This window comes from Camelina sativa, chromosome 15, assembly GCF_030686135.1.
Source record: "Camelina sativa cultivar CO46 ecotype springtype chromosome 15, ASM3068613v1".
Classification (NCBI taxonomy): Eukaryota; Viridiplantae; Streptophyta; class Magnoliopsida; order Brassicales; family Brassicaceae; genus Camelina; species Camelina sativa.
This window is the reverse complement of record NC_141894.1, coordinates 16,524,807-16,539,167: the sequence shown is the minus strand read 5'-3', so window position 1 is coordinate 16,539,167 and position 14,361 is coordinate 16,524,807. Positions and strand designations below refer to the sequence as shown.

Below are 14,361 nucleotides of genomic sequence, written 5' to 3'. Positions count from 1 at the left end.
ACAACTAGTGTGCTCCCTGAGGGCATCTTTAAAGGGATAACACTTTTTAGTGTTCTTAGATTAAATATAATAGGAAAATAATCTAAGATCAGTTGTTAAGAACTTTTGCTAAAAAGTTAGTTATAGGGAGAACATTTTTAAGATCATTAGATTTAATAATAAAATATTCTTAAATATATTATAATTATAAAATCTAATAAATTTGGTATATAATATTACAATAAAACTTATTACAATTATATAATATTCTTAAACATTTTTTTAAACTTATAAACTTTTAAAATATAAATATTATATAAGAACATTTAAATTTGAAACTTATAAAACTTATAATAAAATTCATAATACAATACCAAATATTGATGAAATAACAAAACATTGTAAGTAAAATTTTGTAAATAAAAAAAACAAACATATTACTTAATTAATTAAATAAGACAAACATTTTATTTAATTAATACATAGTTTAAGGTGTTTATTTAATTATTTAAGAGTATTTTATTTAGTGTTGGATTGTGAAACGAATCAATTTTTAAGGATAAATCTGGATTTAAAGATCAAAACAGTATGAAACTCCATAGAGAAAATCAATTATTTATTTTGTAAAATCAGTTGGTTTCAATGTCCATTGACCCAAATAGTCCCATCTGCCTCTTACGCTCTTATGCAGCCTTCTTCTCCTTACGCTCTTGTTCAGCCTTATACTCAGTAACAGCCTTGTCAAAAACGCTTCTCACATGTCTGTTCATTTGCATGAGTTCTTGACATGCATCTTTGAAAACTTCCTTCGCTGGATCGCCTATAAAAAATCACAAAACTCTCTAATCCCCTCCCAATGGATAGTAACCGTAACTAGGGTAGACCGCCATCTTATTGGGATGGAAAGCTGCTGGATGCTGGGGAGGCATGAAGCCCGATGTCCTGCCAGGCTCCAAAACAGAGCTCAGGTCCATGAACCTGAAACACACACGGTATTCTTTCATATGAGACCAACTGCAGAACAACACAGTGTAACAACACAGTGTAAAAAAATAACAAAAACATACAAGTTGATGGTGATGAAGGTTGAAAAAGCCATGTTGGCTAACTTTCAAGAGTTTCTTAGCAAACACATACAATTAGCTATGGCCTAAAATCAAATCAAGAAATAACCACACTCTATCTATCTTTCTTGAAGAAACAAAGAGGAACACATAATTATCAGATCTCAACACAAACAGAGGAGGAGGAGAGTGAGAAAGATGAGAGAGCTCACATCTTCTTTCTAACATCGACCTGTTTCTCGTTCTTCTCATACTTTTGTTTAATCTTCTTCTTCTCTGCTTCAACTAGCTGAAACTTCTCAATGTTGAATTCCTGTAACATCAACCACATGTAATCCACATTACCACACAGAGTATTTCTGATCAAAACCCTTTGCTCAGATCAGAAATATATCCCCACAGAGCCTATGAACTTGTTGACCACACAATAAGAACAGGAAAAATCGTAAGATCCGAAGATCAATTGTAATAGTCACACAAGAGTCAAGAAATTCGAGTCTGCGAATCCTTGAATGAAATGAGACCTCGAAACAACTCATCAAAAAAGTTTCAGACTTTTTAGCAAAGATGTTCAAAGGTTCTTCTTTTGCATTTTGCTCATAAGTAACAACATCACTCCAAGTCGAAATCAATCAAACCAACTAAACTTAGCTATATATAAGAATCAATCTCATGGGACTTAGGAAACAAAAAATTATGATCTAAGCAAAGAAAAAGATTAAAGGTGTAGTCGCTTACTTGCTTAAAGGTGTGGTCGCTCACATACTCCAACTACGATCCGATCCCTGGCCAGCTCTGCAGCCGCCTGATTTAGATTTCCCACCACAACAATTCAATAAACTAGTTCACACCCATTTAAGTTCACACACACGCGAAGACAAACAATAGGAACCCTAAAAATTCAATTTGGTTTGATATTTAAAATCAAATTAAGGAAGATGAAACAGAGGAGACGAGGATTGAGAAACACACCTTAATCGGAGAAGTTGGTGCAGATGCAAGCTATCGCCGTTTGGGAGAGAAACAAGAAAACCCGACGACGATATCGAACAAAATGAAAATGATCTCTCGGTTGCAAAAAATTGTTTCCAATCAGAAAACGCCACGTCACCCAAGAACAAGTCTAACAACAGTTCTCAAATAAGAACAGTTTTTCTGATCTAAACCCACTGTTTAATATTTTCCAATTTTAAAAAGCCCAAGAACAGGCCAACTGTTATTGCGATAAAGATGGCCTGACAACTACTCTTATAGTCTGGTCAACAGATTTGCAATACGATCATCTCAGGTCTGGGCTAAAACTTGCTGCCGCACATACAATGTTTACTAGGCCTCCAGCCACACCAGCTACACCAATACCACATCGGCCTCGCCCTCAGACCCCTCCTGATTCGTATACGAATTTTTGACCAACTCGACTGTGGTTCTCCGACTACACACTCTTCCCTAATGGAACACAGATCCACGACACATTCCAGATAACGAAGATTTCATCAAGATAGCTTAACCTAAGGTAGCCTTCCGCTCAACAATTCTTCACAGCGAATCATCCATACGAGCGTAATTAAACAAATAAGTACCATACATCCGCATATTCTGATTCACCATGTCGAACGCTTTGCGAACCGCCATCTCAAACCACTTGACTTATCTCTCCTGGGCAAATCTACCAACTCCTCAAATCTCGCACCACCATCCTTCGGCCAAGGACCTCCGTGCAACCGTCACTACGGCCCACACATTGTCCGACCGAACCGGCCACCATCAGCAAAGGACACCTGTGCAACCGTCACCACGGTTCACACATCCTCCAACTGATCCTCTGAGGTCTCCCTCTAGCAAATATACTCGCGCCCAAGACATTATTTGCTCTCAACTCATCACTTCCCCCGCCCGTGGGTCGCTACCCACGAGACATGCCGGCTCGCTTTCAGGCTCACTACCTTCAGCTACGGCATCCAGGAAGTCACACATACTCCCCCCGCTCTCAGGTCACAACCTTCGAGTCATACCGGCTCACTGCCAGGCCACAACCTACAGCTACGGTATCCAGGGAGTCTCACACGCTCCCTCGCTCTCAGGTTGCAACCTTTGAGTCATACCGGCTCACTGCCAGGCCACAGCCTACAGCTACGGTATCCAGGGAGTCTCAAAACTCGCTCTCGGGTCGTCACCCTAAAGCGCGCTCTCGGATCATCATCCGAAGCCACCATACCACTCCCACTCTCCGGACACAAAGTCCATCGAGCTATCGGTATCACATGAGTTGTTCAGGACCACACGTCCCTAGAGCAAACAAGTCTGAACGTCTCAAGCATATCTCCTGACCAGATCTACCTCTCATGGTTCGCGTACAACATCACAATGTCATACCAACCACCATATTCCTTTCTCGGAATATCAACATGACCAACACCAGGCCATACTGCAAACATCCCTCTCTAAAATTGTTCACATATATACTTTCCAAAAATAGACAAGTTCTAACTACTCATAAAACTTTCCATTTTTGGTACCGCATAACCAAACTAAGATTAACACGATCACCCACATGCATAACATCACCATGTCATACTCTCGCTCATAGCGTAACAACCGTCTACAATAGAGCCGCCTTGGCAAACTTCTCAAGTCCCTGCAGACAACAACCACATCTCGGTGAACTCTCCAAGCTACCGTAGACAAAAAAACATCTAGGAGAACTCCCATGGATGACACAACTAAAAAATCCACGGAGAACCCCCTAGTTCCCGCAACTAACACAACTGAAACATCTCGACGAACTTACTTAGTTCCCACCAACATGATCCCGTCAAGCATGATTATCCAAAGCTTCCAAGTAGGTTTCCCAACTATCAAACAACTTTGGCGGGTACCCAACCCCCAATCTTGTTGCCTTATCTGAACTCTCGAATTAAAATGGACCAATCATCGAGAAAAATCCACCACACTCGTGCCTTGACAACTTACAAGGTCTTAACATTACCCGCGTCTTGTTAAACCTCACACTTAGCTTCCAAAGACGCATACTTTTTTTTTCTTCTATATATATACTTTGGAAAACAACCTAGTTCCCAAAGATAACAATAACATCCATATCAAGCTTTTGGCGCACTACGTTTGTAACCCAAGCAAGTTATTATTGCCCCAGCGGTTCCGCCCTGGAGACTCTGAAGTCCCCCAACAACTTAACACTAGTGTCTTGGTAAGCTCCACTAGTCACCAAGAACACTCACAAAGCCTGCCTTTGTAAACACACACCGTTCATAAGGACGTTAACCGAACCTGCCTCAAACTCCTATCAACACCCTGACAATCCCGCTTAGGTTCCATTACTCAAAACCTTCAACACTTGACTTACTCACGGTCCCTTTCTTTCCCCACGCATACTCAAAAAAGTTTCAACTAGTTCTCTTAGTCGCAATTACTTCAAGAAAGTCTCTTGATCCACCAAGAGTCTTTGGCGAGAAAACCTCACACCCAATCTCTTGCCCGCTTAGATCTCAGCTCAGAAACCGTACTTACACTAATTAATCTAGTTAACCCATTCACATTCTCAAACTAACCTCTTAGCCAAATATGAATTTCTCAGCCTGGCTACGCCGGCTTAGACAATCCAACGATGTATGATCCACAACTTTACATCTCGGTCCATAAATCTCCCGTGAGGTCTCCCCCACTTTGTGTTATGACATCTCATTTGCCTTTACCAATTCATTTAAGAAATTTTACTTCCTCTTGTAAAACTCTCAGTCTTAGAATCCAAAAAAAACTTGTCCTTAGTAAATTCTAGAATCACTAGACCACCGTCTAGATCTTCTGTCAAATCCTCCTTTGAGTTTACGGTTTCCATACCCGGACTCACCTGTCCATTTTGACTAAAGAATGTTAGTATTTCAACTAACCATTATTACAAGATCTTTTCTGATAACGCAAGTTCCTTGAACTTCAAAACACATTCGTCTGAATATTAGACCTCTATCTAGACATTCACGACATTCTCCACAAAATAGTTCTTATCCAAGCATTCTACTACCACAAACATTTAAAATCAACTTATTTTTGACCACTCACAGATCAACTATTTTACCAACCCTTTGTGTTTTCTTTAGCACTTACCGCGTCTTAAACGATCTAGACAATTCTATTTCCATTCAAGAACCTGTCCTAGAACCGTATACGCTCTGATACCAAAATGAAACAACCGCACCCGGATTCCCAATCCTTACACCGGACACACGGGAAACAATCTCACCGGAACCCCATATTTCCGACAAGACAACCGGCGTTAACCGCTTCTTACAAATAGTTCCACAAATACTAGCTAAAGCAAACTATTTCATACTCTGCAGCTACTAATAGTAATCATACAAATGTACTTCAGCTCCACAAGCATTTTACATTTATAGACTCTGATTACTCCTCCAACAGGCCACTTCGTGATCCACCCGAACAAACCACTTAAGCATGTATTCCAAACACCACCTCATCTAGTTACTGAGTCGCACAACCAACCACCCCTAGCGACCGAGTAACAAGAGAGGTGGGCTGGAATACTTTATTCCGTCCAGCCATGGAAAACACTTCTCCGATGAATCCATCAATTCACCATCTTAGCTTTAACCCGACACTCTTGAGCTCTAAATTGGTTCTACAACCACAATGATCATGCTCCATAAGCTTACGGAGGTTCCAGCTCAAACCGAGTTTGTTGGTTCAACCAACAACACAACTCAACATAATTCAATCCATACAAAAGATTATGTAAATACTCAAATAAAACACAAACTAACCGTTAGAAACGCAATCCCACCGTTCAATACCTAGCCAGTAGTTTAATGCAGCTCTGTACCAAATTTCGTGGAGATCGAACAAGATTTGATTTCCCATTCGAGGCCTACACGAACTGTTTCTAGGCTTCTAGATCTGTAATTACTGGACCAGAAAGAAACGTCCATAACTTCCTGATTATAACCCCAAATCAAGCTCCGTCAGCAGCTATAGTTTCTAGACAGAGAGACCTTTCCATAGACTTTTAAATCGTGAGCTGATTCCATATGGTTTGACGGGAATCATCCTCGCAAAACCGGAACTCGGAAACGCACATGTTCCATAGTTAGCATAAATTGCACCATTTCGCAGCAGTCACCTTTCCAGTTATTACTTGTCCAGGAAGTCATGAGCATAACTCCTTCAAATTAGGTCCGAATAACAATCCGCCGATTGTATGCACTCTTGGTTTGCTGGAGATCACGCCAATAACATTATCTTTCCAAACCAATCTCGGATCCGGCGCCGACGAGCCTCCAAAGTCGGCTCCTCCACACTGCCTTTATCTTCAACCTTCTTCCACTCTCTTAGTCTTCTTCAGTACTATTTACTCCGGCCTTGTTCTTCCACCACCAAAGAAGCTTCCCACAGCCATGGTAGGACTAACCCGATCCATCAATGGTTTGCACCATCTCCGGAACGTAACTTCTCTCTCCTCTCATCATGGCTCTCTCTCTCTCTTCTCTTCCCCTTTCCCTCACTTTTCTATAACCACCACATCTCACTGAAAACTGTACCACAACAACCACAAACAATCACGATAACCTAATCGGGTTTGGTTTAATAACAACTTCTAAACCAACCAACAAAACTCACAAACTACCTCCACTACACGACACATGAACATCAGCCACACAAGTCTACGACCCTCAATTCCACGACAAATAAGCTTCCGGTTCTAGACTTGCATTATGCAGAGATTTCTAGTTCAGTTAATTTATGCTCTTGATTCAATATTCAACACAACAAACCACAACGACAACACAATCGAGCTAAGCCATTTACCTTTCTCGGCATCACCGGTTTACTCTCCAGTGAAAACGTTACACACGACGGCACAAGCTGTACGCAACGAGGGTCCAGTCTCGATCCCCTCTTCATCACACGCCAACACCACCTCGCCCCTCTCTCCTCTCACGACCCATAGTTTAACTCTTTCTCTAACCCCAAAACCAAACTCATCCCCTCTCTTCCTCTTACCACCATCGAGCTTCTCTCTCTCCTTCCATCTCTATGGTGGCGACGACCCTTCGACCCAACGTGAGCAGAAGAAAAAAATAAGCGTAGATCGTTTTTTTAAAGGGAACGATAGGATTTTCCTTGGTTTAATTCGATTAAACCAAAATTTAGCTAAACCAGTTCTAATTTAATTAATAACTCAACCAACTTAATAAACCAACTAAAATTAAACCGGCTTCAGTCCAATTCCCGACATACACACAAATTTTTCCATTTATTTCGGGACACGGGTGTTACAAAACCCTACTTCGTCTTCTCCGTCCTCTCGATTTCCCGATCTCCTACTTCGTCTTCTCCGTCCTCTCGATTTCCCGATTTCCCGATCTCCTTCTCCTTCTTCTTCGTCTTCTCGATTTCATGATTACCAGATCTCCTTCTCCATCTTCTCTGTCTTGTCCGTCTTCTCTGTAAAGGTATTTCTTAGTTCTTTCTAAACCCAAACCCTAATTTTTAGTTATTTCTCTGTTTCAATCTCCTCCGGCTTTTTTTTTATTGTTCTATTTCAATTGTTTAATTTTAGATCTGAATTGCATGATTAAAGTTACTTTGATTTTTCTGATTAATTTGTAACTTGATTTTTATTGTAGATGTTTCATGGTAATGATTACACAAGGTTTCTCACTAATAAATGTGTACCCAAACCCACCAGTTCAAACCTTAGTTGGGGTTCCGCCAGTTCTCAGAACACAGCGGCGGTCCAAAATAACCACCGTTCATCGTCGCAACCACTGCCCTCTCATTAACCACTGCCCTCTCATCAACCGCCCCCTACTAATGGGGATGTAGAGATTGACATGTCTCCACCTACTCGTTCAACTTCTACTGGAGCTTCTGCCCGACTGAACAGTCTCACTCTGGAAGAGTTGCTCGATAGTCCTGGGCGTGCAGCTTTAACGAGGCTAGATCCGCGCCGACCTCAAGGAACTCTCTGGTAATGTTTTTAATTTCATATTAGAATTCTAATGTTTTTAATTTCATTTTCGAATTCTAAGGTTGATTCATATTCTTTGTTTCTCCGTATGTTTGAAGGTTTGATCACGATCCTGCTGTTGCGGCTACTGTACGAAGCATCTTTGAAAGAGATTTCAAAGAGCCTCATGCCAATTGGACACAAACGCCGACTGTTGTGGTTGACCGTTGGTGTGAAACTTTTGCGGTAAGTCATTTTTTTGTTTTCAATTTTTACAAATACTTCTTTTATGTGGTTGACTCAGACTAATATACTTTTTATTTCTTGGAAGCAAACATATAATTGGGACTGAGCCATTAACGAGAGAGTAAGGCAGGAGTTTGAAGCCAAGTTAAAGGAAAGGATGTGTGATCAAGTGTCGAGGTGGAAGTTAAAGTGGAAGAGAAAAGGTGATGAGGCAAAGCCACGGTGGATTGATCCTAAAGTATGGGAAGGTCTGGTTTAGTATTGGCTTGATCCCAAATCAGAAACCAAGAGCATCAACAGTCGTAATGTTCGATATCATGACCCAGATGGCACTGGAATATATAAGCACCGCTCAGGCCAAAAACTTCTTTTAAAGCTCGTGCTCGGAAACATGTAAGTGTAGTTATTTAAATTTAGGCCTTCTTTTATCTTATGCACAGTTATTATTTCACTAATCAATTCTCTTTTTCTCTTTTTCAGTCTGAGCTAACCGGTGAGTTAACTCCTGACTTTCTACGCATCTTAGAAGACACTCATCGAAAGCCTGATGGCTCATTTACGGATGGAAAGTCCGAGTCTCTGTTCAATGAGGTGTCTTCCAAGATTCAAGAGTTGGAATATGAGCTTTGTACGAGGGATAATGGAGAGAGTGTTTCTGCTGGGGTGCCCATTCATATCAAAAACAAAATTTACACATCGGTAAGTTTCATACACTTTATATAATATATGGATGCAAACATATAGTAGTGTAGAGTACTGTAGAGTACTGCTGGGGTTGCCAATCGTATGATAGTTATGTTGTTAAATTTTTATATGATAATTGTGTCTTTCTTTCTTTGATTTTCTTATGTTTAACTTACAAGTTCATTTTTTGTTCTGTTATTAGGTTGCTCCTCAGAAAACAAACAGGATTTTTGGGGTTGGTTTTATGCAATTTGAAACGTCATCTTCCAGTGGCTGTCCACTGCCTTTGTCTCCGTCTAATGATCCGGTCATGTTGGCTCAGAAACTAGCACAAGCTGAGGAGTGTATTCAGACACAAGCGACTCAAATCCAGACACAAGCGAGTCAAATCCAAGAGAGTACACAAAGGATGCATTGTTATGATGCTTACTTCGACTATCTCGCTGCAAAAGATCCTGAGTTTGCTGCACAGTTTCGAAACCCGACAATGAACAACCCACCAGAAAAGTCTCCAACCCCGAACCCGACAATCAACAACCCACCACCAGAAGCTAACCCAGTAGCCGGAGAAGAGGGCAACACCGATGAAACCAACACTGGTAGCGGAACTGGAACTAGAAACATCACCTCTATGTTTTTGAATCTTTTTAAGACAATTTGAATCTTCTCTCTCTCTATGTTTGTAAATTTTTTTTAAGACAATTTGAATTTTCATTTTGAAGTTTAAATTTTAATTCTACTCCTAATTTTATTTATAGTTCACCTCAATTTTATTAATTGTTTCTTAATTCTGGATTAATTTCAATTTAATGTGAATTTAATCTAGAATAAGGAAAACAAAATTTCGATTTAAAATTTGAGGTGTTGCATGTTGCAACGTATTTGTGATGGATTTTGTTCGTCGCAAATGGCTTTAGACTTGCGATGGCATTTGTTTCTGGCAAAATGCTATGGATTTGCGAGAGATCAAGTCCTCGTAAATTGCTTCGAAATTGCGACATACAAAGTTTCTCGCAAACTGCTAGGTATTTGCGAGGGATTTGCGATATTTGAAATTTGTGAGACGCGATTTGCGAGGAACTTTTGTGTCTCGCAAATCCCTTGCGAATGTCGTTTTGCGAGGGACTTGCAATGAATTCTTCCATCGCAAATCGGTTGTTTTCTTGTAGTGATTTAAAGCCACTGACTCTCTGTTGTGTCCTTTGGCCAACTAGGGCTTCTCTCTTTTCCTATAAATGGGCCTCACACTTGCGGCCGCAGACAGATACCTCGTAACCTAGTTTTTGCTATTTTTAGCCTACTTTTACTTTATTGCATCCTCTTATCTTTTATAGGGTTTTTAGCCACCAAAGTTTGTAATCTTGATAACTTTGAATCTGTTGAGAATTTGCTTTCACTTCTTTGTATTAAATTGTTCATCTCTCTCTTATCTATCTGATCATGCTTGTTTTATCATTTTCTGGGTTTGTGTTCTTCATCATGATTTGTATATCAAAATAGTAACTAGATCCTTGGAGATGGGTTAGGTTGATTGAGAGTTTGGTTGTTATAGACTGTTTAAGCCTTGATTGTTATAGATCACTTATGGATTAGGTGTTCTCTAAGCTATTCTTGTTCTGAGAAGTTAAGAATAGATCTGAGATGTTTTATCATGCAAAAGATGTTTACGATGCTGGATAAGACTAATAATGGAGATTACTGTACCTAGCCTAAGAGATTAGTTATCTACGGTGGTTTTTGACAAAGAATGAATCTAGGATTTAATGCCTGTTTATCCATGTCTTAGCTAGTGAGAACTAGGTCTAGGAGTGTTTAAACTCGATTATTATTGCCATGAGAGTGGATTAGCAAGTTTATGAGATCATTGTCTAGGGATAGCTTCTATGAGTTTTGTTAGATAGTCTAGATAAGCCAAGCTTGATATCAACCCATTATTCCCATCTCTAGGATCTATTTGCTCCTTGTTTATTACTGCTTTCTCTGTTTCATCATTTGTCATCGTTTATTTTGCATCTCTGATTTTTGTTTTGCTTTTGTTCTTCTGTTATGCTTCACTCGACCACCTGCTCAACAATGCACTCGACCGAGTGCTAGCTCGAGCGCCAGTTTATTTCCTTGTTTATGTTCTGTTTCATTTCATTTTGCTCTCAATTGCATTTGTTAGTAGTTTTCTCTTGCTTAGTATAGTTTATTGCACTTGTTCTATAGTTTAATTATGCATTAGTACTGTCTTAAGTTGCTTTAATCTTCTGCATTTACATTTCTGTCTTTAGGTTGTTAGAAACAAATCAACTTGATATTTGGCTTAACTTGAATGCATTGATCATGTCTTGACTGCTTACATATCACACTCTTTATGGTTTGACATCCATTATGTTACAACAACATAAGGATATTGAAACACCTTGCATCCTATTTGATCATCTTAGCCTAAGTCTGTTTGTTTGTTATCATTCATTCATTCATAAGTTAAGATAGAAAAAACACATGTTTCAAGGCTCTCTCTCCAATACTGGCTGCTCCTAATGGAAATTGGGATGATTCTCTCTATTCCAATATGTATCATGTTCTGAATATCAAATCTTTCTACCCTCATAGTGAGGAGTACCATACGCTTATCCCATGACTGCTTTGGAGAATCTGGAAATCTCAGAATGATTTTGTGTTCAACGGAAAATATTTTAGTGCTTTGGATACAGTTAGAAAGGCTATGGAGGATGTGATGGAATGGAATCAGAGGAAATGGCACAAGGAAATGGGAAGAAGACTACCCTCCCAGCCAAAAAATGCCATGGTAAAATGGAAACCGCCACCAACGGGATTGTTTAAATGCAACACTGATGGTACTTGGAATGGCGAAGATACACGGTGTGGAGTGGGATGGGTGCTTCGAAATGATAGTGGGGAAGTTCAATGGATGGGAACACAAGCACTAAGAAAAGCAAGATCAGTTCTGGAGGTAGAATTGGAAGCAATGAGGTGGGCAATGGCTACAATGTCTCGGCTAAACTATAGTGGCTAGACTGACTCATTGGCGATGGTGAACCTATTGAACAATGATGAACGTTGGCTAGACTTTGCACCGATGCTTCAAGACATAAGAGACTTGCTCTCTTCTTTTTAAGAGGTTAAAATTCTACATACTCGGAGAGAAGGCAATATAGTGGCGGATCGGGTAAGGAGTTTTTTTTCTTTTAGGAATCATGACCCTAAGTCGTATTCGATAATGCCAAATTGAGTGAAACAACTTCTATTGGTAGACAAACCCTGTGTAATTTGAAATTTGGTGAATGAAAGTTGTTGTTGAGTCAAAAAAAAAAATGCAAACACCAACAAAATAGAGAAGTTAGGCATAAATAAGAGTTCTGAACTCATGAATAACCAAAAAATTAATGTTATGAAATTAGAGAAAAAAAAAAAGCAAAAAGATAATAGAAGAGCAGATCAATCGTCAGACTGCTCACTTTGAATTTATTCTTTCTTTTTGTGTAATTGCTTATTCATTATTTTGCATCGTATGTTATCATATTCTGTATTGAATAAACTGTTTTTTTTCCCAAAAAAAAAGGTGTCACCTCTTTCTCTACACATACCAGAGTTAAAAAAATGTTTCCAACAAAGTCATCAAATTCTTTGGCAATGTTTTTGGATCTTGAATTTGTAGTACAACATAACAATTACTAGCGCTTAATTTATTATTACCTAGTGTTTCTCAACTCAACCTCCAATCTTCCCTCGTTTTCATGACACCTGAAAGCTTAAAGAGAAATTAGGTTAAACTTGGAGAAGAAGAACTTTATTCAATCTTGATAACTCAAGGTTTTTACAAGAGAGGCTATTGATATTTATAAGAGGAGATATTTCTAGATGACTTGGACTGATGCCCTAGACAGGTGCCCTAGTGGCACATCATGGCACTAGATCCAAAAACTCTAAATTTGTTGTTGAGAAAGTTGTGTGGCAAGAGGCCTTTTGTCGAGAACACACCATTTGTGTGTGTTGCTTTGTTGCAGTCTTTTGGCGCCAATGTTGGAGTCTTGTTGGGCCTTGTGGAACCCATAACTGATATTGGACTTAGACCGGTTTTGCTTGTGAGAAAAACCTTTGGAACAGTTGGAGGGTAGCTGTTCTTGCTAATACACCCCCTCAAAGTTGGTGTCGGAGGATTGGAGACACCAAGTTTGTACCTCAAATCATAGAAAGGTTCTTGGGGAAGAGATTTGGTAAAGATGTCGGCAAGCTGGTACTCAGCAAGAATGTGTTTTACCACCAAAGCATCTTGTGCAACCCTTTCACGAACATAGTGAAAATCCACATCAAAGTGTTTAGACCTTGCATGTAAAGCTGGATTAGCCGTGAGATAAACCGCCGAGAGATTATCACAATATAATTCTGGAGTATCTGGCTGAGAAACACCAAGTGAATCAAGTAATGCAGTGATCCGTTTGAGCTCAGATGCAGCAAAAGACATGGATCTGTATTCAGGTTATGTTGAGGACTTGGAGACAGTAGGGTAACGTTTTGCAGACCAAGATATAATGTTTGTCCCAAGAAAGGTACAAAACCTCCTGTAGAGCGTCTAGTTGCGTTGCAACCTGCCCAGTCACTATCACTGTAGGCACGAAGAGCAGGGTCTATTCTTGAACTGTTATCAACTCCCATATGAATCATGCCTTTTAAGTATCGTAGAACACGTTTCAAGAGATGAAAATCTGCAACAGTTGGAGTATGCATCTTCTAGGACACAAAATTAACAGCAAATTGAAGATCTGGTCGAGTAAGAGTTAAGTAATGCAGTTTTCCAGCCAAACTCCGAAAGTAAGTAGGGTCAGAGAAGGCTTTATCTTGTCCTTCAACTCGATCAAGGTGAAGAGGTAAAGGACTTGGCATAGGAGCACAATCAAGCATACCAACAGTCACTAAAAGATCTTTGGCATACTTTTCTTGATTCAAGAACAGACCACCATCATGGAAATATGATTGTATTCCCAAAAAATAATGTAGAGGACCCAAGTCTTTCATGCGAAACTCCTTGTTTAAACATTCCAAAAATCCTTGAATCAGCTGATCATTACTTCCAGTCATTATCATATCATCAACATATAGTAGTAGGTACATCATATCCTTGCCTTGTCTGTAAACAAACAATGAATGATCCGGGATACTGCAAAAGAAACCAAACTTTAAGAGATAGTTGCTGAACTTATCAAACCAAGCACGGGGAGCTTGTTTGAGTCCATAGATAGCCTTTTTAAGTTTGCACACATAATCTGGTCTTAGAGGATCTTCAAAACCAGGCGGTTGCTGCATATAAACCGTTTCTTTAAGATCTCCATACAAGAAGGCATTTTTCACATCTAGCTGCTTGATGTTCCAGTTTTTAGCTACTGCAGTGTGAAGAACAGAACG

The 14,361-nt window shown here is 39.6% G+C and overlaps 1 protein-coding gene and 1 long non-coding RNA gene across 3 annotated transcripts; one reads left to right on the top strand and one right to left on the bottom strand.

The window, feature by feature from the left end:
- Positions 1 to 406: 406 nt before the first annotated feature.
- Positions 407 to 4,914, bottom strand: LOC104747041 (uncharacterized). Of its 2 annotated transcripts, none has more exons than XR_002035641.2 (4): positions 2,016 to 4,914; positions 1,782 to 1,848; positions 1,256 to 1,356; positions 407 to 957 (listed from the first exon to the last, which is right to left on the bottom strand). It is a non-coding gene; the product is annotated as an uncharacterized LOC104747041 (long non-coding RNA). The 2 variants fall into 2 exon arrangements; XR_015582759.1 differs by having other exon boundaries at positions 1,782 to 1,936; positions 2,016 to 2,153.
- Positions 4,915 to 11,662: 6,748 nt separating this feature from the next.
- Positions 11,663 to 11,974, top strand: LOC147926735 (uncharacterized). The gene has a single exon (XM_087487185.1). It carries the CDS (start codon positions 11,663 to 11,665, stop codon positions 11,972 to 11,974), a length of 312 nt encoding a protein of 103 aa, XP_087343311.1.
- The last annotated feature ends 2,387 nt before the right edge of the window (positions 11,975 to 14,361 follow it).

Coding starts and splice junctions, on each gene's coding strand:
- LOC147926735 (XM_087487185.1), top strand. CDS start 11,663: ATGGAGGATGTGATGGAATGGAATCAGAGGAAATGGCACAAGGAAATG.